Here is a 27,942-nt window from a genome sequence, read left to right as displayed (position 1 = left end):
GCTCCGGACGCGCAGGCCCAGCGGCCATGGCTCACGGGCCCAGCCGCTCCGCGGCATATGGGATCCTCCCAGACCGGGGCACGAACCCGTATCCCCTGCATCGGCAGGCGGACTCTCAACCACTGCGCCACCAGGGAGGCCCGGGTTGCTTGCTTTTTATTTTTGAATTGTAGGAGTTCTTGATATAGTCTAGATATTAACCGTTTATTAGGTATATGATTTGCAAATATTTTCTCCCTCTCCGTGGGTTACCTTTTCACTATGGATAGTGTCCTTTGATGCTCAAAAGTTTTAAGTTTTGATGAAGTCCAGTTTATCTATTTTTTGTTGTTGTTGCCTGTGCATTTGGTATCATATCCAAGAAATCATTGCCAAGTCAAATGTCATGAGGCTTTTCCCCTGTTTTTAAAAAAATTTTATTGAAGTATAGTTGATTTTCCCCCCATGTTTTCTTTCAAGAGTTTTATAGTTTTAGCTCTTACATTTAGGCCTTTGATCCATTTTGACTTAATTTTTATAGAGACCTTTGATTTTATTATGTAGCTAACAGATCCAATGCTGTGAAACTACAGTACAAAATACAAGAGGAAGCAAATATAGAGGTTTTTATGGGTGTCAGTCTCAAATCAGCTATTGCTCAACACAAAGAAATAATGGTGCACAGTATTTCCATGATTAGGCACATTTTCAACAATGTCTTGGGAGAGTTTGCAATTCTTACCCCTTTCCTGCTCCTGTCCACGACCTGCCCCCACCTCTTCACACATCCAGTGTTCATTATGGCTTTTAATTCTGTGAGCCTAGTATTTTCCTTTTTGCACCCTGAAGCCTCAAATGATCAATCATAATAATAATAGGTAATATTTGAGGGGATTCTTTTCAGGAACAATGCTTAGCACTTCATAGGTATCCATGTATTTCATTGCATCTCATAATGATCTTATAAGATGGTGTTGATCATCATCATCTTTAAATTTATGGAAGTTGGGGTTCAGAGAGGTTAAGCCACTTGCTCATGTTGAACTGGACTCAAGTCCAGGTCTGTTCGGCACCAAAGCCTTTGTTCTTAACCACAGGGTTACTTGCTCCAGGCCTTCAGGACAGCACTGAAGACTTTTTGGATCCATCTGCTTAGGCAGCCACGAACCAGAAGGTGCTGGGCTGCTTAGTTCCACTTCCTCCCTTATATCTTTAGGGTAGATGTTTCCTCGTCTTCCAGGGTCAGTTTAGAGCCTGCTTCCCCTCAATCCTTACCTGAGGTCTCCCCCAAGGGATCCTTCGATGTCATAGCCCTTTGGTGTCATTCCAATTTGCAGCTCCACATAAATATAGGGTACCCTGGGGAGGACAGGGTTTTCGAGAATCTTGAATTTTATACGGAGCTACCATACGCTGCCTTTTCCCGCTTCCTTGACACCAGTCACTTTAATGCTAATAGTTTGAACCTGCTACGTAGAACGTGTTATATTTTGGTGACAGGAAATCAGTAAAGCACTCGGGAGGTCAGGCATCATGTGCCACACAATGTGGTGCCATTTTCTCATTGTGATGAATCTATTATATTCACTCTATTAACAATTTTTAAACACTACTGAGAGCAGGCAGGAATCTTAAAGGTCCATTGGTGGGTGACCTAGAGTCAGTGTGACCAGAAGCTTCAAGTGTTTCAGTGACAAAGGGAGTCTTAGGCCTTGTGAGTATAGATGATCAATTTCTCAAATTCCGTGAACAGACAAGACTGTCTCTCACTTTCAGGTCTGGTTTCCCTCAAAAATCTTTTCTGCATATGGTCTGCCTATTGATCTGCTGTGACTAACAGCTACTACAAAAGCACATTAGCATTTGTTTTCTGAAATATTTTACATTGACAAATTTTTATTTTTTCCTAATAGTGAATTATAAATGATGTAATTTCATTGATCATTCTCTTCCTTCATAGGAATTCATTCATGGTTTAAACTTAGAATGAATTTAGTGAAAAAAACAAAAACTGAAATGTTTGTAAGGAGAAGTACAGTTGTTATTTCTGTGTGAACACATCAAAACTCTGAAGTAGAAGAGAATCTCATATTAATTCTGACCAAAGGGATTAAAGAAAAAAAAATCTGGTCTAAATGAAGCTCAGTTAAAAAATGATTGGTTTTTCTCTGGTGGTATGTTGTGTCTGCACGTTGTTTTGGACTAGGAGTATTTATCAGCTAGTTTTCCCTTCCACTCCATCCCACATACTGTTTCCTGGGTGATCTTATTAAAAACAAGTCAGATGACGTTGCTTTCCTTCAGTGCCCTCCAGTGGCCACCCGTCATGTTGAGGATTGAATTCAGACCCCACGAGGCCATCGCCTCTTGCCATTCCATCACGCCACCCTACGTTCCGACCAGAGCGGACACTGTAGTGTCCAGTGCATGCTCTGCCCTCTGCGGTGCCCCTGACTGGCTCCTCTGCTGGCACGCCTTTGCCCCCACTCCTCTGCAAGTCTCCTCTCCACATCTCCTCCCTGCCCCATTCGCACCGGAGCCTGCAGCCCCTGCCCGTCTTTCAGGGCTTCAGCCTCATTTCACCTGCCCTGGGAAACCTTATCTTGGCCGCTGGGCACTTGTGGTTACACCTTCCCTTCTGCTCTCTTATTCCTTATTGTATACCTCTGCCTGATACTCTCTGGCCCAGGACTCCCCCCACTCCAGTGTATTCTTGAGAACAGACTTTTTACCGTGTTTGTCTCTGTGTTGCTAATGGCACGTGTAATGCGGGGCACACCAGAGACCTGCCATTTGCTGGCATCACAGAGGACCCTGGCTATGCATGGCCATGCTTGGTGGTGCACAGTCCTCTGTTTTTAAGGCCTTTTGAGCTCCTTCTGTTGCTCCCATATGCCTCTGGTCTTGAATTTTCAAACTCTAGAGGGTTTCCAAGCTAATGCTATGATACCAAAATTCAGTTTCTTCTAATCTTTGGAAGGCAAGTGCTCTTTTTAGGTCTACCTCCATGTGAAGATACAACAGATTGCTCTTTTGGGAGAGGAAGAGAGTATGATTTTCAAATCCCAGCTCGTTTTGTATTAATTCCTTGTTAATATTTTTTTCTTTGCTTTTTTCTCTCCCCATCTTGCCCTCAACTTCTTTCCTGTAATTTTGTAAGAGCATTTAAAATTTTCTTCATGAATTCAGATTTGCTAATATATAAGCATTTCCTGGAAACACAAATAAATAGTAGTAACAACATGTGATATAAACGTCCTAGAGGTGAATTTTGACTCCGTTGATGTTTGAATAGAGGATAAGAAGTACATCCTTGTAAGTCTCATGGAAAGTGTGCTCTGTTGGTGAGAATGATCTGTTCTCATTCTTACCCTATAACTAAAACCCAATCAAAATTATGCCTCTTTCAAAGGGCCAAATCCAAAGTGCTCTGACTGGCTAGTTGGTGGACCCCAGTACCGGGCTCTGTCTCTTAATACCAAGCAAGTAAGAAATAGCTGAAACTAAGATGACATCCTAAAACTATACTCCTCGAACTCTTATTCTGTAAAACTTTCACAGGCCACCTTATTTTTTTAAAACTTTTTATTTGGAAATAATTTCAAATCTATAGAAAGCTTGTAAAAATAAGAATAGTACAAAGTACACCCCAATACTCTTTATGCAGATTCACTTATTGTTAACATTTTACTTCATTTGTTTTATCATAGGGAAGTGAGTTGCATATGTCATGTTTCTTTACCTCCAAATCCTTTGGTGTATATTTCCAAAGAATAAGGATACCCTTATAAATAATCACAATATAGTTACCAACTTTAGAATTAACATTGATGTAGTATTTTCATCTAACCTACCATCTGTATTCTAATTTCTGACCTCATAGTATTCTTTTTTTTTTTTTTTTTTTTGGCCACACTGCTCGGGTTGTGGCATCTCAGTTCCCTGACCAGGGATTGAACCTGGGCCACAGCAGTGAAAGCCCAGAATCCTAACCACTAGCCCACCAGGGAACTCCCCCTCATAGTATTCTTTATAGCATTTTTTACCCTCCTGTAAGAATTCAGTCGAGGACCAGGTATTATATAGTTCTCCTGCCTCTTTACTTTCCTTTAATCTGGAATACATCCGTAGCCTTTCTTTGTCTTTTATGACATTAACGTTTTTGAAGAGGACAGTACTCCTCTGCTCTTTATAATCAAACATTTCTCACTTGGGGTTTCTCTGATGCTTCCTCATGGTTAGATTCAGGTTATGCTTCCCTGGCCAAAATGACATATGTGACATTGTGTCTTTCTCAGGGCATCACATCCAGAGACACATGATATCCATCTGCCCCTTATTGCTGATGTTGATTTCGACCCTTCAGTCAAGGGGTTACCCAGTTTCTCTGCTGTAGCGTTACTGTTTTTTTCCCTTGCACTGATAAACAGTCTGTGGGAAGACACTTTGAAAACCATGCAGATGTCCTGCCCCCTCTCACAGTTTCCCCTAGATTTAGCATCCAGCAATGAATGACTCTTCACACACCTGCCTTATGAAGAGCTTTTTGATGCTAAAGAATTCATGAAGCCCTGCCCGGATATTTACCCATTTCAAAGTAAGAAGTCTTAGCTCCCTCAGTCCAGGCTGTGGTTTTATGCAGACCACATTGATTACTGGTGTGCTTAGAGGCGGTGAGGAAAGGATGCGGCGCCTACAGTCAGCAGACCAAGGTTTTAGTTCTGGTATCACCCCTCAATGGTCTAACCCGCAGAAAGCTGCTTCATTACCTTGAGACTCAGCCTCCCCCACTAGCACGTGGGGACACATGATAATGCATATATAAATAAAAACATTGGAAACTCTGAAACATAAGCATGAAGTAAGGAAAGAAACTTGCATTTACTGACTATCTACAATATGCCCCATGTCTTCACCTATTTTGTTATCTCATTTAAGATAGATGTTAACCTAGTCCCATTTTACAGACAGAAAGCCAAGAATCAATAGGAATCATGTAACTTGCCTAAGGTCAGTAAGTGCCTGCCACTGGCCAGCTCTTCAGCCAGGCAGGGAGGAAGCAAGTGAATAAGACACGGTTCTGACCTCAGGGCACCCACAGAGAGAGACAGATATTTAAACACATTACAACGACAAGGGATAGTAAGTCCAAAACCAGAGGTGTGTATTTTGTTCCACGTTTCTTCAGTCAAGAAATACTGAGAGGGAACTACTAGGGAGGTGGGGATGCAATAGCAAAAAGACAGATGAAGTCCCTGCTGTGGCAGAGTTTATATTTAGTGGGAAGGAGACAGACAATAGCAAGCAGACAAACACATGAATGTGATTATTTTACATAGTGATCCTCTCTATGAAGAACCTAAAGGAGGCTGCTGTGTTGGGTAATGTGGGGAGGTATGGGGAATTTAGCTATCCGGATTGACCGTGAGGGTTTGAATAACGCCATGATCTGTGCTCTTTATGCCGTGCCCTCCTGCTTCTCCCCGGGGTGTTACTCTGCACCATAGTTTTCTTCCTTGGAGCTGCGAAGCCAGGTCTCTGGAAATGCTGTCAACAAGGAGACCATTTGCTAACTGAAACCATCACATGAGGTTTAGTTTACCTGACCTTTTACCAGAGGAAAGGTGAGGACACAGGTGGAGACCCCCCCAGACCCAGAGAAGGTGGGTGTAGGTTTCAGCCGGTCTGGCCTGAAAACGAAGGGGGCTTCTCACTCTTAGCACAAAGATTACAAAAGAATATTCCATTTAAGTGTGAATTTACCATAATGGAGAAATTCTTTGGGCCCCATTCTCTTAAAGTCCTATCTTCCAGTGCCTTGTTGCTTTTTGGTGATGAGAGTTGGTGGTTTTGTTAATTCGGTTAAAAATGTAGCTTTTAGTCAGAATAAATGTAGAAAACAAATCGGACAAATTGAGATGAGGGAGCAAACAAAATTCCAGTTTATTTTGTTAATGAAAGAAGATATTCGTCGTTTGTATTTCGTTAAAACATTTTATTGCTTAGAGTAATCATACAGATCTACTAGGCTTCAAAGAGCTAGAAAGCTAAACACAGAAAAATTCGCATCGGGACTGAAAACATAAGTCCTCATCCATCTTTCTTGTTAATTGCCAATGACAGTAAAAGGAGGTAATGGTGTGTGTCTTTAGTGCAAATGGAGTCTAAATACAGAGAACTATAAAGCAACAGAAAGATTCTCACAGGAAATATTCATATCTAGTCAACTGCACCAACTTTGAGAAATGGCTGAAGAATAGTAAAATTAGTCCTGTTGGGATCATTGGACCCAGACTGCTTCCAACTAGGTGAATCCTCATTTTTGTCAGTGATAATGGCTTTTTTCCTTGGCCTTTTACAGCAGTGTTATACCACAAGAACTAAAAACCTAAGATGTCCTTTAGTCCTTCAGACCACATTAAATCTGTATCCAGAAAGGACTCAGAGATCCAGCTGGTTACCACAGTCATTTTCTATAGAAAATGATGTTCTTACCCCTCTTACAGGATATAAAAACTCAGCCAAGTTTTTTCTTTCTAAATCCATTCTGAAAATTATAAATATTAGAAAACTTAGAAAAGAATTCTAATACATACCAGAGTTTAAATCTCACACTCTTTAACTGACAATTTTTTTTTCGATCCTCGTAATAATAGAATAGGGAAGATGCTATATCCCCCAAGAAAGAAAATAAAGCTCAGTATTTTGCTCAAGATCTCATGACTAGTAAGTGGTCAAGTGGAATTTGAATCCAAGTCTGTCTGATTTCAAAGCTGAAGTTTTCTCCCCCCGCCGTATCCAGCTTATTCTTTCTCTTGCACCGCAAATTCAGTCCATCAGGGAATCTCACTGACTTTAGTTGACCCTTTAAACACATCCACTGTCTGACCACTTCTCATGACTGCCACCGCGATCTCTTGCCCTGGACCTTTTGCAGCATCTTCCTATGTGGCCTCCCTACTCCCACCCCTGCTTATAGCCGCCCCCAGTCTGTGATCTCTTTAAAGCATAATCCAGGTCATCTTACTCCTCTGCTGAAAATTCTCCTGTGGCTTTTCATCTCTTTCAGAGTAAAACCAAGAGTTATTGTGACCCACCGTGTTCTGACTGCAGATGTTCCACATTAGCGTGTGCGCCCCCTCCCCCCGCTATTTCTCTGGCCTCCTTGCAGTCCTCAAACCCTCTGAGCACACTCACACCTCAGGCCCTTTGCACTTGCTCTTCTTTCAGTCTAAGGCTCTTTATCCAGGTATCTTTTTGGCTTGCTCTCTCCCTTCATTGAGATCTTTGCTTATATGTGACCATAGCACATACATGTCACCGTTATCCCAGAGGCTTTTCTTGATCACCTGCAGGAAGAGCCTCCATCACCTCCACCTTTTACTCAGGTTTATTTTTCTTCTTCCTTTTTTTTTTTTTTTTTTTTTTTTTTTTTTTTTGCGGTACGTGGGCCTCTCACTGTTGTGGCCTCTCCCGTTCTGGACCACAGGCTCTGGACACGCAGGCTCAGCGGCCATGGCTCACAGGCCCAGCCGCTCCGCAGCATGTGGGATCTTCCTGGACCGGGGCACGAACCCGTGTCCCCTGCATCGGCAGGCGGACTCTCAACCACTGCGCCACCAGGGAAGCCCTCTTCTTCCTTTTTATCATCACCTGCCAATATTGTATACATTCTTTTAACCATTTGTTTGTAGGCTGTGCGCACCAGCCCCTCCTTCCCCCCACTAAAATGTAAGCTCAGTAAGATCAGGGACTTTGTCTTTGTCCATAACTATATTGCAAGTGCCTAAAACAGTGTTCTAGTAGACGCTCAGGAAAGACTTGTTCAATACATGCTGTTTTGTGAGCTAACACTGTTTTCCCTTTTGTCCTTTGAATGTTAACATATGAATTCCACATATTTGGAGGTAGGTCATTTGTAAGATTATCAGCCAGCCAGTGTTGATCAAGGATTTTTTTATGTAGAGCACAACATTTTAACTCCTTCATTTTGGGCTTAGGTGCTAAGGTTTATACCTAATGTTACTGTGGGGCCTTTGCTCATTGCCATGTTATCAGGGATCTCTGTTCCATCAGAATGATTCCTTTTTCCTAACATTTTCTAGTAAGGCCAAGGGTTTCTACCAATGAGATAATCACAGGCCCTTTTGTGGAAACGCTCATCTTCTGGTCCGCAAGTGAAATAATACAAACTCCAAAACTAGGCTCTATGCATACAGTTATTCAGATCCTGAAATGGAGGATGAATATACAGACTTACGGAGAAAAGATTCCCTGAAATGCCTCATAGGAGCCTCAGCCTCTGCCTGAAGAATATGTGCTGACTTCACTGGTGAACTTAGTGCTCATAAAAGGCAGATTAGACCCCGTCTTGAGAATTCCATGTTGTGTAAATAGACTGGAGCCTGGCGTTCTCTGGACCCATGTTTCCCAAAGCATGGGTGTAAGTTGTCCTGGTCATTTTTGAATTTGAGAAGGCATATTTAGTACACAGATGACAACGTGAAAGATGTGCTACTACGTGAAGTTAGAAGGTTCAGTGTTTGATTCTTGAATATCTGCCATGCAGCCCTGGGCATCCATCTTTCTCTTGTTCTGTGACATTAAGTTGTAATAACCTTCTTGTTCCTGAATCGAGGCCCCCTAAACTGTTCCCTAAAGACCAGATACCTCAGCAAGCTACTCAGTGGGTGAGAAAAAAAGATACCAAGTTTGTTTCCAGGGACTTTTTTCAATAGGCTGAGCAAGGACAAAAAAAGCTTTGCTTTATGGGCTGGTTAATTATTTTCAGTTTGGGATTCTAAGTGCAAAGACCAGGGCACTTGCCTGCATGGGTAGCTGTCAAGGTTCACGCTGTTTCCGAGCTGGCAGTATTTATAATGGCAAATTGTTGAGCATAAGAAACTTTAAAAAATTTGTTCTGCCCAAAATACTCCCTACAAAAGTATGGGTATATTCTTGACCTGTTCACTGTAATGTTCCCCTGCATAGACCAGAAAAGTAGATTAATGATCATTTATTGGGTTTTTGTTTAACTGTTTAAGGATGTACCTAGATGACATTTTGACATATAAGATAAAGATATTTCTTTAAAAAAACAAGATATTTCTTTACTTTTACATAACTTGAAATTCTCCTTCTTTTAAAATTCTGAGTAACTAAGACCTGTAAGTTTGCCTTTGTTTAGATAAATAACCTTGCTTAAGCTCTAGAATATCTGAAATTGTGGTTTAAACTCTCATGCTACATTGTCAACTTCCTCCCGTCATTAATTTTCTGGGCAGCAGCAGTAGAAAGGGACCCCAGTACTCTATTCAGTACTGTCCATAATGAAGTGTTGTGTTGCTAATTCATTCAGTAGATCTTCTTAGCACTCCTACTACATGCTAGGCAATGGCAATGGCTAAGCATTGGCAATATAATGGTGAATAAGACTGTGTCGTCACAGAGCTTATGCTCTAGAAATTGATACTGTCGGTGATTGGATTTCGTTTTCTGCACCGTTTAGCCTTCCTTCTGCCCCTGCTTCCCACATTTCCACTGTTTGAACCGTGCTGGCTGAACGACTGCAGTTCCATGAGAACATCCTGCTCTGTCTCCTCTTCTTTGCCCCTGCTGTTCCCATTACAAAATGTTCTTCCGTTATGTGTTTACCTGGCAAATTCCTCCACATTATTAAGCCTTAGCTCAAAAGTTATTTCATCTCTGAATTCTTCCCATCCTCTGCTAGGCCATGTTAACTGCTTTGATTTTAAACCATTGTAGAAATAAATACCCTTTCCAGAATAGAATGTACGTGCATCTGTTGTCCCCACCTCAAGAGCCAGGACCTTCTCTAGACTAGCTGGATGGTTTAGCCGAATGATGAGTTTGTTAACTTGTGGCACCATCAAGTGGTTCAGCCAAGCAGTGCGACTTCATTCTTCTGCAAAATCAGAACAGTCCGATTTATGCCACATAGAGAGGGAGGGGGGATTAGAATACCTAATTCTGTAGTTTGAAGGTATAATGAGTGGACCACCTTTATGTTGAGAAGCTCAATACTGTACAGTACTCTTGGCAGGCTTGTGATCAATATATGGGAAGGTTTTTGTTTTTGTTTTTGTTTCAACCTTTATTTTTTTTGTAGCCAGGAAACCTGGGTCATAGAGGTGTGATGGGGTTTGCTTATGGCCCTTCACTGTTGGAGTTAGAGTATATGCATACACTCTCTTTGCTTTGTTTGCTGCTCAGCTTGAACGAACTTTTCTTTCCCTACCCATTGGCAGAGCCTCATGAGCTCTGCATTTCATGTTGTGTGTTAGTCTGGGATCTCTCTTTGGTTTGTTCTCTCATATACTGGATCCTTGCAGCAACATGGGTTTAAAAATAAAGACCTGCTTGACAAAAAAAAAAAAAAAATTTGCTTTTTAAGTGAGGAATAAGTGTAGAGTAATAATTCCAATACACAAATTCTCAAAAACCAAAAGTCACCTAATCAAAGTTGGCCCAGGTATTGAAGTACTTTGGGGAAGTTAGTTTACTTAGTGTGGGTTTGTGGCTGCAGGGACTAAGAAGGAGAAAGTTGGAGAGTAACAGTGGTTAGGCCCTTGGGTTCATGGTTCTAACAGGTGGGCTGAAGTTTCAGCTCACCTGTTAAGGAGGGTGACTCATACTTGGGAATGGGAAAAATACAAAATAAAACAAAAGAGATATGGGAACTCCCCAGCTCTTGGCAGGAAGAAAATCTATAGTTTGGAGTACATCTCAATTTTATTTCTGCCTTTAGTAATGAAGTTTTTGATTTTGACCACCATGTGTTGAAACAGATCCTCTTCCTTAATAGAAGTTTCATTGTAATTTATACCCTTTCCTTTCATACATGTCAGGTAAGCAGAATACATTCACTCCTTGGTGTACAACCATGCCCAAGTAATTTCAAACTATAGAAGGAACCGCTTGTGTCATGACTCAGGAGTTGTTGTAATAGGGTTTCCTTGCATTCTGTGTTGAAACATATCCAAAATATAGCAAGCATAAGAAATAAAGAAACAGCTCCCCTAACCTAAAAGGTAATGTCCAGCTTTGTCATCCCACACCACTTCTGTGAAGTGTCTGTTAGTTACCCAAGCTGTTTCCATACTGTTATCCCGTCTCCCCCCAACAAAGAAAAAAGCAAAAGAAAAGAGTGGTGGTCCTATCTTATCAATAGCAAAGTTTATAAAACTCAGAAGCAGAATGGTAAGAAACTAGGGAAGAAAAGTGGTAGCCCAAAGCTGAGAACATGAAATGTTTATTTTAGAGGGACCAAAACTGATAGAACAAGCTTAATAACCATACAGTATGGAGGAAATTATTATTATCTCTTTAGGGGCATCAAATGTCAAAAATCTCCTATGTGGTGGTTCTGTAACTATATTGTTTAGTCAGACTAGAAAGCATCCGGCCCCAAATCTCTGCTCCCTAGATTTGTTTAATGCCTTCTTTTTAAATACGCAAAAAGGTATGTTTCTGCTTATTTTTAATACTTTCTCTAGTCTCAAACTCTGTTGTATTGACAGATTGTTTGTTTGTTTTTTGCGGTATGCGGGCCTCTTACTGTTGTGGTCTCTCCCGTTGCGGAGCACAGGCCCAGCGGCCATGGCTCAAGGGCCCAGCTGCTCCGCGGCATGTGTGATCTTCCTGGACCGGGGCACGAACCCGTGTCCCCTGCATCGGCAGGCGGACTCTCAACCACTGCGCCACCAGGGAAGCCCGACAGATTGTTTTTTTACAACTTGTTTTATGCTATCGTTTGTTCTATCAAGGTAGCTTTTAGATAGCTGCTTCTCTTTTCTTCTCTCTCTCTAAAGATACAGACTTTAGATTTTTTCAGAATGTTTCTGCCACTAAGAGCAATCAAGCATCAGTGTGAATTGAATTTGTGGCCTTCCTAACCAGTGGCATGGTTTTTTCTGGGGGGGGGGTATGTTGCCATTCTAGAGTGTCCTGCCCTACTTTGTAGCTACGAAACTGGCTAAAATTCGAAAGCCAACTTTGGATAAGCCCTCTTCAGAGACGTTTGTGAAGTCTGCCATTAAAACCGTCGGCGTGCAATCCCGAACCAACGGATACCTGATCCATTCTCTTATGGTATGTAGATTTTTAAGTTCCAAATCAGTACTTTGGTTTGGGGTTTTCTTTCCCATTGAGTCACAAAATAGTATGTGGTATATTAGCATATATACATTGTCTAGACTTACTAGCAAGGCATCTGTTTTCAACTGTACACCCAAGAACTCTAAAATCTACCTACAAATAAAACAACAATATAGTAAAACATAAGATCATATGTTTCAAATGAGTTCAAGTTGTAAGCCTTAATTGCATATCTCCCCATTTCTTTCCCTAGGCCTCAGTAATCTCAAGCCTGCCTTCCTGGTTGTATTTTAAATTGACCATGAATTTAGGCAACGCCACCCGGGCTCGCTATCTGAAGAAAATTAAGAAGAACTAAGCATTGGTAACTGTGCTGAGTAACTTGACCAGATGTTCCAGCCTAGGCATGTTTGCTGCAAGGCACCCACCATCTCCAAATCTTCAGTTGTCATGTTAATTAACAGTTACTGATAGAGCTAAATGTCATAACTGAGAGGAAAGCAGAGTTGCTTTCAGGAGTTCCTGACATATATTCTGGATGCTACCAGGAGTTATTTTGAAGTGTAACATAAATGCCCCTATCAAATAGATACAGAACTAACATTAGCAAGAACTGCTTACTAGGAAGGAACACAATTATAACAAATCACTGAATGATAGAGTCAGATGTAAGGCTTAAGAGTTTCATCTGGTCCAAAATGCCAGTGATGATTATACTTGTATTTTCTCTGAAACATACTTTAAAAAGCAATGGCCAGCTATCCTTTTTTGTTTTTAACACTTTGAGGGAGTGAGGATTAATTGATTTACTTATGGGAGGACACACTGCAATTTGCATAGCACTGTAAGATTTTCTAAAAGTATGTCCTGGTTTGTACATTTTATGGAACTTTCCTTTCTCAAGGGTAGCTAATGATGTAAAAATAATGATGAAATACAGAGTTATTTTTGACACATGCCCACTAAAAGATGCTTTCCTCTAATACGTATGCCTTCTCAGTTTAAGTGTATGTAAATACTGAATGCTATATGGTATGATTTATAAAGGTAAACGGGCCAAAATGTACATTGATGGGCAGCTCCTTCAGTGCCACTAAAACCCTGACCCAGCAAGGTGGCCTGCTTGGACCCCAGCTTCTTTGTTTCTGCACTGCACCAATACTGCTCACATATGTGACACCAGGCTACTCCTAGAACAATGATGATATTAGAGTAGTGGCATTGTACTTTTAAATAGGTACCCTATAGATATTGATACAATTAGTTTTAATAAAAGATGTTATAACCATGGTGTTGACTGGAAATATATTCCTTTGGTGCTTGAAATTAAGCCCATTTTTGCACTGGTTTAATATAAATTAAGACTTACTTTTATTCTGCCTCATAACTTGTTTGGGGAACTTGCTAAGAAATTAATTCAATGTTGTGAAACATGCAACACAGAAGGTAGGTCTTTACCTAGGCTATGGTTCCCAGGCTCTGAGATTTAAGCACCAGGAAGTCTGCAGATAAATAAATAAAATTTTTTAATTGGGGTATTTAAGTGTTTCTAGCTTTTAGACTTGCCAGCTAAGGACATAAAACAAAAACAGCAAAACCCAAATTACCGCCTGCTATTGGCATTATTATATAAAAGAAAAGACATTTTAGCATCCCCCAGATAAGAAGAACATAATCTCAGAATAAAGAATAGTCATTTAAATTGAATAAATTTAGCTTTACGAAAAACACATTGCCTTTCTCTCTCTCTCATCTTGTTGTAGAAATGGTGAAATCACAATGACCTGGGCAATATATTATTTGCTTTCACACATTTGTTGGTTAATTGTTGTGGTGGTGGTTTTTGCTGGACACTTGGTAGAGAGGGGGAGGGATTGGTTTGCAAGTATACAAAATACTTCGCCTTTTATCCCATCTAGAAAATAGTTGTAATCTGGCTAGGAAATCCCTTAGCAATCTCAAAACTTCTGAGCTATGGCCTTGACTGCTTCAACTTAGCAAATATCCTCTTGTATTCGACACTCAAGGTTGAAGATGATGACATGAAAATCTATGTTTCCAGGCACATGAAAGAAAAATTATACTAAAAGAGAAACCAATGTTCTCAAAAACCTTCAAAATAGTGAAGCATAATTTTTAGACTTAACTTTATATTGACTTGATTTTATAGTCTGATGTGTGCTAGATAAGGTTTGAACTCAAAGAGCAGAGTAGAAGATTAGTATTGATTATTACTGTAGAATCAGCTCTCCTCACAACATAGAAAACTGGATTTTAATTTATTGTTCTTTCATTGTCTTTTCAGTACAATAGCATGGGGGAGGGAGGCCAGGAGAGGAATTGCCCTGCACACAGAATGATGTGTGCCATTTTGATTTGTCCTTATGTCAGGCCCATGTGCACTGGCAATAAATAAAGATGATATTGGTCTCCATTTCCTCAAATGTGGTCCTGCCCTAAAGAGATGAATTCTGAGTTCTCACTTGATATTTATTGCATCAAAATACAATAGAAGTGAACTTTATATAGAGTGAACATCAATGCCAATACCAATACAAATGGTGCTGATTCAGTGTAAAAGAGATTTATTGTGATAATAATGCCTTATGAGAATGAAATGAGCTTAAGTAGTACTATAATTTCTGAAGTCTATTGATGCCAAAAATTACCTGATATTTTGGTGGTCCTGGATTTTGCTACTTTGCTCTGTAGTTTACCAGTATCAAAAAAAAAGATCAGGGCTTCCCTGGTGGCGCAGCGGTTGGGAGTCCGCCTGCCGATGCAGGGGACACAGGTTCGTGCCCCAGTCTGGGAAGATCCCACATGCTGCGGAACAGCTGGGCCCATGAGCCATGGCCGCTGGGCCTGCGCGTCCGGAGCCTGTGCTCCGCAATGGGAGAGGCCACAACAGTGCGAGGCCCGCGTATCACAAAAAGAAAAAAAAAAAAGATCAAAGTGTTTTATTTAATATGTTAGAAACTAATTAAAAAAAATTTAAGGACTCACTACTTTGTGACATTCCAGTATTTTTAGATTAGCATATTTATGTTACTCCCGATGCAAAACATACAAATACAGACAATTAAAATTCCCTTGTGGAAATGTAATTCTTTCTATTGAGACTTATATGGAAACATCTAGAAATGGAACACTGTCTAGCATGAACACAAACTTAATAGATGAAAAAAATTTAATGTGATAAACAGCATATTACAACTTTGACCACTCTCCTTTACCTGTGTCACTGAAAAGCAGGCAAAATGGGTACTACAAATGGTAATCCTAAAAGGATATAAAGCCAGCTTGTCTTCCTTGTTACAAAAGTTTCTAGACAAACTGTTGTGTGCGTTCATTGAATGCCAACCATGTCCATTTACGCTTCTGGATGCTGGAGAAACTACAATGAACAAAGCAGACAGAAAATTCTTAACCCCAGTTGAGCTGACACTTGAACAGGATGTGGGGCGGGGGAGGGACCTGGGGAGGGAGCAAATGAGGGACAGGTAATAAACAAAAGGAATAATAATGTGGTGTAAGTGCTATATGCTGTGGGGAAAAATGAAGCAGGGTAAGTAGGATGGGGAATCAATGTTTGTTGGGGTAGGGGTGGGAGGCTTGTGACGTTAAATAAGGTACTCATGGCAGACCCAGAAAGAGGTGGCATTGGAACCATCTTGAGCAAGACTTTTACCTCCCTGGGGGAAGAGCATTTCAGGCAGACCAGCCTGTGCAAAGAGCCCAAGGAGAGAGCATACCTGGTATGTTCCAAGAATAGCTAGGAGAGTACATACATATTGAAGCACATACTAGGTGAGCTATTTCTGGAAGATTTCAGAGATCTTGCTTTAGTTTAGTTATGACTTTCTAGTATTAAATCACCTTTACATTCTTGATCTTATTTCACTATATTTACTGTGGAATTCAGTTTGCTGGTATTTTAGTTAGAATTTCTGCATCTATATTTAAGAAATGGGCTTGCAATCTTATACTTGTCTGGTTTTCATGTCAAGATTATAACTTCATTAAATGAGCTGGGGAGTGCTACCTGTTTTATTTACTATGCTCTACAAGAATCTGTAAAAGATTGGGACAGACTTTTCTTTGAAAGCTTATAAAACAATCTGGTCCTATAGTATTTATTTGTGGCAAGATTTTTAACTACTTATTATGTTGCTTTAAAAATAAGACTACTCAGGTTTCTATTTTTTCTCGATTCAGTTTTGAAAAAAAAGTTTTGTTCTAAGCATATACTCATTTTTTCCCCCAAACTTATTAGCATAAAGTAACTTGAGGAACTTTATTTTTTAAACCTCTGCTAGATATATATGCCTGTTTCCTTTCCCAGTATTGTGTCTTCTCACTTTCTTTTCCTTGACCATTTTGCCAGAAGTTTGTCTATTTTATTAGTTTTTAAAGAACCAACTTTTGGCTTTGTTGATCCTCTCTGCCATTTTCTTTTCATGCTCTCCTTCTTTCTGGAGGTTTATTCTGTTATTTTTCTTTCATAAATTGGACATTTAATTCATGTTCGATGTTTTTTTTACTCTGAAACATCTAAGGCTCTAAGTTTATCTTTTACTACATCCCACAATTTGTGTGTTTGTGTGCACAAATATGTATATACACAAATGTATTCTCAGTGCTAATACTAAAAAATTTAAATTATGATTTCTCTGAGCTATGAATTTTTTGTTTTTAAAAGCACAAATTTAAGTTTTTGTAAATGTATTTCCTTTAAAAAGCTTATATTCGTGTCACCATTAATAAGACAACTTTATATTACGTGCATTCTGATATGATGGACTGAAGGTACAACATCACTTATGTGGTATTCCTGGCAAAAATGTATAAACTGAACATAATCAAGAAGAAATATTTTTTGGGCTTCCCTGGTGGCACAGTGGTTAAGAATCCACCTGCCAACGCAGGGGACATGGGTTTGAGCCCTGGTCTGGGAAGATCCCACATGCCGCACAGCAACTAAGCCCATGCGCCACAACTACTGAAGCCTGTGCACCTAAAGCCCGTGCTCCGCAACAAGAGAAGCCACCGCAGTGAGAAGCCCACGCACTGCAACGAAGATTGGCCCCCGCTCGCCGCAACTAGAGAAAGCCCGCACACAGCAATGAAGACCCAACGCAGCCAAAATAAATATAAATAAAATAAAATTTATTTTTAAAATATTTTTAAAAAACTAAATTGAAGGATATTCTACAAAATAACCAGCTTATACTTGTCAGAAGTTTCAGATTAAAGAAGACTAAAGAAATGTGACAAATAATGCAAAACACATGATCTTGGATTGGATCCTGGTTAAGAAAAATTTTTTTTTGCTATGAAGGACAATTTTGAGACAATTTGTGAGATTTGAGTATAGATTAGATAACAGCATTGTATCAATGGTAATTTCCTGAATTTGATCATTGTACTGTAGTTACTTAAGAAAAAGTTGTTTTTTAGGAAATACACACTAGACTGTTTAGGGATAGTGAGACTATATATGCAACTTAAACTCAAAAGTTTCAGAAAAAAGTATGAATACAGAAAATGATAAAGAAATGTGTTAATATGTTAACATTTGGAGAATCTAGGTAAAGGGTACATGGGAATTTGTGCTGTTTTGCAAATTTCCTGTATTTCTGAAGTTATTTCAAAAAAAATCTTTTGTTACTGATTTCTAAATAATTGCATTGTAGTCAAAGAACATGTGAATATGACATAGCTTGGGCAGGTTATAACCTTTCTCCACCTCAGTTTTGCCTTCTGAAAATGGGAATAATAATAGCTCCTATCTCATAGATTGTTGAGAGCATAAATTAATATTTTAAAAGTGCTCAGAATCCAGCACAGCATAAGGTAAAAAAATATATATATGAGATAAATAATGGTCCCCAAAGGTATCAGGTCCTAATCCCTGTACCTGTAAATGTTACCTTATATGGAAAAAGGCCCTTGCAAATGTGATTAAGTTAGGGATCTTGAGATGAGATTTTCTTAGGTTATCCAGATGGGCCCTAAATGGAATCACAATATTCTTAATAAGAGTGAAGCAGAGAAAGATTACAGCCAGAAGAGGAGAAAGCAATATGACCACAGAGGCAGAGACTGGAGTATTGCAGCCATAAGCCAAGGAGTGCCATCAGCCACCAAAAGCTGTTGGGGGCCAGGAATGGATTCTCCCCTAGAGGTTCTGGAGGGTGCAGGGCTCAGTCAGCCAACACTTTGATTTGGACTAGTAACTGAATTTGGACTTCTGCCCTCCTGAACTGTGAGAGGATAGTCTTATTTTAAGCCACTGGGTTTGTTACAGCAGCAATCGGAAACATACAAATGTAAGCTTTTTATTATTACCTTTTCTTAGCAGTATTATTACCTTAGAAGTTTTTTTTTGAGACATTTTATGTCTTGGTACAGCCAATTTTTTTTAATGTGCCATATGTGCTTAAGAAGAATGTTTATTTTCTAATTGTTATTTTTCAATATATGTCCTTTAAGTAATTTGTTAATTGTATGCAGATCTTCCATCTCTTTATTAACTTTTGTCTGCCTGACCTGTCAATAATTGAGAGAAGTGTTTGAATTCTCTCACTGTAATGACGGGTTTGTTAAATTCCCTGATTTTATCATTTTTACTTTATACATTTTGAGGCTGTCTTTTTAGGCAAATAAAGTTTAGAATTATGTCTTCCTGGTGAGTTGAACTTTTTTTTGTCATGTACTGACATCCTTATTGTTAATGCTTTTTGCCTTAAAATCTGTTTTCTGTGATATCAACTTAGCTACCTTTGCTTTATTTTGGTTAGTATTTAGTAGTATATATTTTTCAATTCTTTTCCCTTCTATCTTTCTACATATTTGTGTCTTGTAAGCCGAATAAACCTGGATTGGGGGTGGGGGATTGTTTTTTAATTTGGTAATCTCTGCTTTTTACAGGCAAGTTTATTCCATTTACATTTATTATGATTCTTAAAACATGAAGACTTCTAGCATGCTATTTTGTGCTATTTGTTTCTCTCTTTTATGCTGCTTCTCACTTTTTGATTGGCTCAATTTTTCTTTTTTTTAAACTCCATTTCCCCCCTGTACTAGTTTGGAAGGTTTACACTATATTTTCCTTGTCTTTACTCCTGAACATTTTCAGTGCATGTGCAATACAATTTAAAGTTGTCTGGAATCATAACCCCTTCTTTAATAATATACGGTCTTTAGAACATTATTATTCTGATAACCCTTTCCTGACTTAACATGTTTTTGTGGACCAGTATTTTGGTTTTTTTTAACTCTATAAATTGTGTTTTCATTATTTTATACAAACATGTTGACATAAAATAAATTACATGTTTATCACTTTGCACACCTCTTGCATCTCAGACCTTCACTCTGGTGCATGTCATAGTTTAATTGGCACTGTTTTCCCCTTTGTTGGTGGTATATTTAAAGTAATGGTGTGACTTAGAATTGATGGCATTTTAAAGTTCATGAAACACCTGATCATTCCACTGACTTCTGGCTTCCACTGTTAGTGTTCAGAAGTGTCAGTATGGCATTCTTCTGTAGGTAATACATCTCTGGCCAATTTAAAGACACCATTTGACTTGGTGTTCCTCAGTATTATGATAATGTATGCAAGTGTGGAATTTTGAAAATTTATCCTGCTTGTTTTATACTGTGCTTCCTGTATCTAAGAATTCATGTCTTTTGTCTTTCTTTTTTTTTTAATTTTATTTTATTTATTTATTTTGGGCTGTGTTGGGTCTTTGTTGCTGTGCGCGGGCTTTTCTCTAGTTGCGGCGAGTGGGGGGCGCTCCTCTTCATTGAGGTGCGCGGGCTTCGCACTGCGGTGGCTTCTCTTGTTGCGGAGCACGGGCTCTAGGCGTGCAGGCTTCAGGAGTTGTGGCTCGTGGGCTCTGGAACGCAGGCTCAGTAGTTGTGGCACACAGGCTTAGTTGCTCCGCAGCATGTGGGATCCTCCCAGACCAGGGCTCGAACCCGTGTCCCCTGCATTGGCAGGCAGACTCCCAACCACTGCGCCACCAGGGAAGCCCTATCTTTTGTCTTTCTGAAAAATCCTCATTGTCTCCATCTGCCTCTCATGTGTCATATCTTTATTCTGTTTCTTAACCTCTCGTTCATATTTTCCATACTTCTTGTCTCCCTGAGCTGCATGATGCATAATTTCTTTACATCTACATTCCAGTTCTCTAATTCTTTCTTCATATATTTTTATCTGCTGTTAAAGCTATTCACTGCTATTTTAATTTCAGTTATATTTTTCATTTTAAAAAGTTCTTTTTAGTTCGTTTAAATTTGCCTGGTCATTCATAGTTTCTTAGTGTGTGCTTATTTTAAAAATTCAGTTTTAAAAGTTAATGAAAGTATTTCATACATTGGTCTTTTACATTCCACATCTGGTGATTCTTCCATCTGAAATTCTTAGGAGTCTAAAGCTATTTTTTATATTTTTGGTCTTACCTGGATGTTTGTTTTCTTCTGTGTTTGATATTTTTATTTTGAAGTCTATTTGTTTGATTTTAATCTGGAGATGAATCCTGAGGGCTAAATTGGGATGTTCTGCAGAGATGAATGTTTTGTTTCTGTCTGTCAGGGGCCTAGGCCCTCTAGCACGCGGCACCACTCTCTTTGAGGTACCTGACGATGCAGCAATCTCAGGCTTAGTTCTCTCACCTTGTAGTGATTCCAAGAGTTACTCTCTTACCAATGCTGATTTGGGCATTTCCCTCACTGATTTATTTTCCTTACTGCTCCCTGCTTCTAGCTCTGGTTTCAGTTTCTTACACTTTTTCCCCTTTTGGTTTGGTTTGTCTTCTGCCCTTAGAGATATGATTTTTATTTCTTGTGAGTCCAGCCTTGCATTAAAATGTAGAGTGGTTACAAATTAATTTTTAAAGAGTTTGCATAAACATTCTTTTTTACATTTCTTCTAGTTGGGGATTCAGTATGATATAAGCTAATAGATATATGACAGAACAACCCAGGGAAATTCAAATTTTCTGCAAAGAATAGAGGAGCCATACAGACAACTTAAGTTTTCCATTGTTTTCTTTCTCTCTGTGCTTGGATATCTTCTACTGACTGTCACTTTTGAAAATTAATAGACCGTATAGAGCAATTTTATGTTTACAGAAAATGCATGTGATATAACCACCATTATAGTATCATAAAGAATAGTTTCACTGCCCTAAAAATTCCATGCTCCATTTATTCATGCCTTCCTTTCCCCCGACCTCCAAACCTTGGCATCAGTGATCTTTTTGTTGCCTCTATAGTTTTGCCTTTTCCAGAATTCTATAGTTGGAATCATACAATACATAGCCTTTTCAGACTGGCTTTTTTCACTTAATATGCATTTAAGTTTCCTCCATGACTTCTGAGGGCTTGAGAGCTCTATTCTTTTTATTGCTGAATAATATTCCATTGTACAGATGGACCACAGTTTGCTTATACTGAAGGGCATCTTGGTTGCTTCTAGTTTGGACAATCATGAATTAAGCTGCTATAAACATTTGCGTGCAGGGTTTTATGTGGACAAAAGTTTTCAGCTCATTTCGGGTAAATACCAAGGAGCATGATTACTGGATTATATAGTAAGAGGGTTTAGGTTAGCTTAACTTAGCTTCTTTTCTATTGACCATCTTTTAAGTTCACTAATCGTACCATATTGAGGATACATTCTGCTGTTAAATCCATGTAATATCAGGTATTAAACATTTCAGGTCTGGAATGTTCATTTGATTCTTTCATGTAATTTCTAATCACCTATTTAAATACTCCCTTTTTCATATTTTGTACGTTTCCTCTATTTTTATAAATATTCCAATCGTTGTTTTAAAGTCCTTGTCTGCTTACTCCTACATTTGGATTATCTGTGGATCTACTTGTTTGTTTTTTCTCTTGATGAGCAGTCACATTTTTCTGCCTCCTTGCACGTCCCATAATTTTTAAAAATTGTATGCCAGACATTCTATACATGAAGACTGAATCAATGTTATTTTTCTCCAGGGAGGGCTTGCCTCCTCGCTGGTAGATAGGGTGGGTATTGAGCTGAGCTAGGGTTAGGATGCCACTTTAATTAAATGCAGTGCCCCATAGTTTGAAATGTCAGCAGGATGAAACCTGTCATGTGTTTCTTGTGGGCTCCTCTTTCTCAGAGCTTTTTTTTTTTTTTTTTTTTTATGCGCGCGGGCCTCTCACTGTTGTGGCCTCTCCCATTGCGGAGCACAGGCTCCTGACGCGCAGGCTCAGCAGCCAGGGCTCACGGGCCCAGCCGCTGTGCGGCATGTGGGATCTTCCCGGACCGGGGCACGAACCCATATCCCCTGCATCGGCAGGCGGACTCTCAACCACTGCGCCACCAGGGAAGCCCCTCTTTATGCTTTAAGAACTTGGTTTTTAAAACATAGTAAGACTGAGAGGTTTTACCTTGTCTTTCCATCCCAGTCCTCTATCCTTCTGTGCTGCCCTAGTACTCAGCAAATGCCTTGTAGGGCAAACTGGTTATGCATTTGAGAACTCTTCTAGATCCCAATCTGTCATTCCATCCCAATGGCTGTCAAAAGGTCTGTTGGATTCTCTTTCCCCTTGTAGAGATGCCACTGTCTTTGGCAAACCCAATTCTCCATTGTCATGCTTGGAAAATGTCCCTGGGGAAGAACATAGCCAGCTCACCTAGCAAGGGTTCTTTCTTTAGGATTTTAGTTAAGCTAGTCCTCATTGCATCCAAAAATCTCCAGTGTCTTCAAAGAAAGATTATAATTTACTTGTTTATTTTTTCCATTATAGTGACTGCTCACTACTACCATGTCCCACCCAGAAATAGATGCTTCACTGAGTTCTTAATTTTAATTGTTACATTTGGTTCTTTTTAAAACCATCAAAAATTCAAAGCTATTTTTAAACTATACTTATGTTTTTCATTCTTTTATTTATTTCAACATATTAAACATCATTATGTTGTGTATCTAATAGTTCCAATAATCCAGTAGTTTTTGTAGATGTTTCTACTGTGTCTGCTGACTTTTGCTAATGGTTCTTCCTTTCCCGGTATTTTTCATGATTTGTGTGTGTGTGTTTATGTTCATTAGACCTATATTGGAATTATTCAGTCTTATTGAGTGTAAATTTTCCTGGCAGGATTTGTGTTTGTTTGCATCAGACATGAGGGCACTACCAATTTTCACCTGCCTTAAATTAAAATTCTCAGCCTATGCAGTTGTTGGTTTTTGTTGGTCTTGGGTTTGGGGGAGGGGACAGGGGAATTGTATAAATGGTATTAATTCAGCCTTTAATCCTATGTAAAGTTAGGCTAGTGGCCATGAATTCTCAGGGGAGAGTTTTCCCTACCCTAAGTTAATGCCAAGACAAAAAAATTTTCTTGCTGTTAGCCTCTGTGAGGTTTCTTTTCTAAACCCCCTCCCGGTACGTACTCCTTCCTAGGTCCCAGCTTTATCCAGAAGGTCTCTGCTGTAACTCCCCTTCACGAACTTTGTCTCCATCCCGTCCCAAGCCACCTCCCCCCTCCCCCAGGAATATCCAAGCAGTTGGCCACTCAGGAGTGTATATGTCCCAGCTTACTCATCTCTCTGGAGTCATGTTCCCACATTACTCCTGGTCTCAGAGGAAATCTTTTTTGCACAGGCCAATTCATTATTGAAAAGCATTTTATCTTTTATTTGTAGGTGTTTTATACCAGATAGCCCTCAGGATCTCCAACCTAATTTCTAAAACTGGAAGCTCTATGTGCTTTCACTACATGGAGTCAGATTCTCCTACCTGGTGTACTATTGACTAGCTCATCTCTGCAAAGCCACTCTTCTGCCCCAGAGAGCACAATGGTGCAAGACCTGGAATAATCCTTTCAGACTCATACCTTATAAATGTGGTTTCTGCCCAGCAAGTGGTACTAGAAGTATGAAAGCTATAAGGCCACTTTTAACATGCCCAGTTTATCCAGAGTGTTATTCCATGCATAGGAATGATTTAGGTTTACTATGTTTTTTTATTCATGCACCCACCCTGATGCAGGTGTTGGCTGCATATGACAAGTGGACAAACCAATGGTGGTTGCCAAGCACTACACAACCTATGGAAAAGCTGTAAGTGGAACCTCAGATGAATACTCTATTTAACAGCTATGTTGTCTTTCATTCTTTCCAGGCAAAAGACAACCTAGGCACATCAGTTTAGCTTTTATGACTCTACATAATGGATTTGCTTCTACAAAGTGGATAAGTTATTCCTAAGGCATTAGGGGACTTATTCCACTAATCGTTAACTTAATAATTTCAGGTACTTTTAATTTATTCAGTAATAAGATTTTGTTGACTATTTTCTGACCAGCATCCTAATCACTTGAAAGAAAACAATCCCTGCCTTAGGACACACCTAAGAACAAATGGACCAATATTCTGGTTTCTCTTTAGATCACATAAATCTTTCACCTTTTTAAAACAAATGGATTTGACAACCATTTCAAAGTATCCTATGAGATGGAAAGTAACGGAGAAAGGGCAAGTGAGTATTTAATGTTAATCATATACTTCATACCATATATAAATTAACATTTAATGTTTATTATGCCTCTCAAGGCCTGCATGATCTGCCTCTTTTCTACCTCATCTCAAAAAACTCTTTCCTGGGCTTCCCTGGTGGCGCAATGGTTGAGAGTCCGCCTGCCGATGCAGGGGACACGGGTGCCCTGGTCCGGGAAGATCCCACATGCCGCGGAGCGGCTGGGCCCGTGAGCCATGGCCACTGAGCCTGTGCGTCCGGAGCCTGTGCTCCGCAACGGGAGAGGCCACAACAGTGAGAGGCCCACGTACCGCAAAAAAAAAAAAAAAAAAAAAAAAAAAAAAAAGGTGAAGTCTATTTCCCCGCTCCTTGAAACTGAGCTCGCTTGCTTTGGCCAATAAATGAAGAAGTGGTTCTGTACCACTTCCAAGCCTAGGCCTGGAGAGGTCTTGTGTGTTTGCACACACCTCCCCTGACACCACTATTAGAACATGCGTGGTGAGCTTAGCTTGTTCAAGGATGAGAGGCCACATGGAGCTAAGAGTAGTCTAGAACAGCCAACCACCAGCTGCTAACCCACCATCTGAATTAGATGCAAATCAGAACTCCCAACCAACCTAGGACTCAACATACAATGGGGATATTACTCCACTAATTAAGGTCCCCGAAGATAGAGTCTCATATAAAATACCACACCTGTAATATCTGTTTTTTAAATGTCTACCTTCCCTGCTAGACTATAACCTCCACGAGGGCAGGAACCAGGTCTGTCTTGATCACAACTTTGTCCCCAGCATCTAGCACAGTGCTAGCTACAGTCAGTACTCATTATTAGTTGATTAAATGTGTATATCACTGAATGTATGAATGAATCTTCACACAATCCAACAGATGAGGAAAACTAAGGTTGGGAGGGCTTTAGTAACTTTTCTGAAGTCACCCACCAAGGAAGTAGTGAGGCTGAGACAGTTCATACACTTGATATAATACAGTTCACACAGCTGTGAGGGCTGGGTAACTCTAAAGCGGAATCTGCTAAGCCATCTAGATAAAGCCATTAAGAACGACCTATAACCCAGGGTCTGCTGGATTATACTGCTACCAACCCTTCACTTTTGAAGTCACTGAAGGAAACCAGCTATGAGGTCCCAGGAAATGGCTCCACGTATCATTCCAGGAATAGTCCTGCCTTTCTTAATTTGGCTTTCATTCTGCCATGTATTTGTAGAGTAGTGGCATGGTGGCATCATGAAGGATAGTGGTTCAGTTTTCTCCTTTGTAAATGGAACTAATATTTATACTACCTACAACACAAGGTTGCTCTAAAAATTACATTAGCGTAGGCATGTAAGTAATTGGAGCAGCACCTGGCATGCAAGAAGCTCTCAAGAAATGTTAACTAATAATATTACTTGCTACTATTTAGAAACAAGGACGTGGAAATGTAGCTTACTCTTTTCAGGGGCAATGTAACTATCAGAACATCTTTGAGCCATATGAATGCTACATACTTTCAAACCTTGACATAACTCCCTGTTTGCCATAAAGGTCTTCACTGATGCCCATAACCTCTAGTGGTCTCTCCTGTCCTGGATTTTTGTCTGCTCTCCACAATTTCACATCCAACTATACTGTTCTTTAATTGTACCTCATATCCTTTACACTATGGTTCAATGGTAGATTTTATCTCTGGCAGCACCTGCAATCACGCTGGGCACTGAACAGGAGGAGTTCCTGTCTGGAGTCTGGGGAAGCATCCTTTCTCCCTCAACAATGTTTAAAGTTGACAGAGACTTGAAAACCTCCACACAAACACTCTCCTCGCTCAAGCCAGGAAATGCTAAGCCTTTGGCAGTTGAGACGTGAGCTGGGAATTTCTCTATGAAACCTTCACTGAGAACTATTAGCATGATGGCGGTTATTTGCCTTGGATTGGATTTTCTCAGGAGTTCAGCAGCAGGTGACTGAATGTTTGGCAGGAGTCTGGTGTGAAAATCAGCAACTGAAAACAGGCTACATTGTGTGCCTCACCCAGAATCATTTCTAAGAGCTACCACCACGTACAGTAAGTATCAGTTTTGCCATCCAGGGGATGAGATAACTGTTGGGTGGAAAAGTAACCACCTGAATAAAGCAGGCAGCTGGAAAAGGTAAAGAGAACTCGTGAAGCTTCTTGCAAAATGAAACAAGGCACTGTTAAAAATGCAAACTAAAAAAATGTTTAGGTCTGCCCCAGACCTACCGGGGGGCCTGGAATCTTCATATTTACAAGCATCCCCTACGGACTCCAGTGCAGATGGTCTTCTGACTACATGCTGAGAAACGCTGGTTTCAGCTTCCAGATTTGTGCCTACTGGGACTTCAGGAGGGTTGTCTCAGATGAAGAGAATCAAGAAGGTAGTGCAAGAGTAAAGGGCCAGAGATAATAAGGGTCCAAATCAGAGGCAACCCCACTACCTGCAGTTTAAGGCCCGCCCTGGAGCCAGCCACTTGCTACCCATTGCTCCCATCCCTGCTATCACAATCACACTGTAACAGTCAGGACTTAAACAGGAGACAGAAACCATATAGTAATTTGAACAAGGAAAAAAATATATTGATTAACCATGATAGGATATTACCTACAAGGGGAAAAAGAAAACTCTGATATAAAGAAACAGCAGATACAGGGAGCAGCCACTACCTACCTCTATGTCGAGGCAGAACATGAAGGAAGGCACAAATCTGGAAGACTGCCACCCATCAGGAAGCACAGACCTGTGCTGTACTTTTTAAGTCGCCTGCTTGCTCCAGGTGAGGGTTTCACGGGGTTTTCAAGCAAAGGATGACCAGTCTCCTCAGACACAGGAGGGCAAGCTGCTTCCACTGCCAAGGGAGGCTCAGGGTGACTTGGATGTTCAAGATGGTCAATTTCACCTGGGTCCAAGCAGATGTTCCCTATTTCAAGCTTTGGGATCCCATTCCTTCCCAGATGATGTCTTAACTTCACAAGGGATGTTAACAAGGCTGGAAGTGCAACTAATTCAGCGCACAGAGAGGTGCCAGTCACAGCAGGCCACCATGCACTGCAGAGCCAGCTGAGAGAAGCACTCTGGAGTGAGGGGCAAGAGCTCCTTCTCTCTAACATTTCTCCCTCTAATGTCCCTCCAGCATCCTCTACTGATGAAGCTTAACACCGAGCCAAATGGCAAGAGAGAAATGTTCCAGTATTGCAAGCAGAGCAGAGAAGTATGGGGCTGGGACTGAGAATCAATAGGCTGGTGACTGGTAATGCACCCCACCTTCATTGACTCTCCCATGGTCTCTGCTACCACCCCC

The 27,942-nt window shown here is 40.2% G+C and overlaps 1 protein-coding gene across 1 annotated transcript in view; it reads left to right on the top strand.

The window, feature by feature from the left end:
- HSD17B12 (hydroxysteroid 17-beta dehydrogenase 12) overlaps positions 1-18,780 on the top strand; it is a 176,467-nt gene extending 157,687 nt beyond the window's left edge. The window contains exons 10-11 of the mRNA XM_082628845.1: positions 11,941-12,090; positions 12,350-18,780. Of these exons, the coding sequence (XP_082484971.1) occupies positions 11,941-12,090; positions 12,350-12,454 (255 nt within the window). The 3' untranslated portion in view covers positions 12,455-18,780. The remainder of the gene's footprint in view (positions 1-11,940; positions 12,091-12,349) is intronic.
- The last annotated feature ends 9,162 nt before the right edge of the window (positions 18,781-27,942 follow it).

Source organism: Mesoplodon mirus (genome assembly GCF_964341445.2).
Source record: "Mesoplodon mirus genome assembly, chromosome: 7".
Classification (NCBI taxonomy): Eukaryota; Metazoa; Chordata; class Mammalia; order Artiodactyla; family Ziphiidae; genus Mesoplodon; species Mesoplodon mirus.
This window is presented reverse-complemented; position numbering and strand designations above follow the sequence as displayed.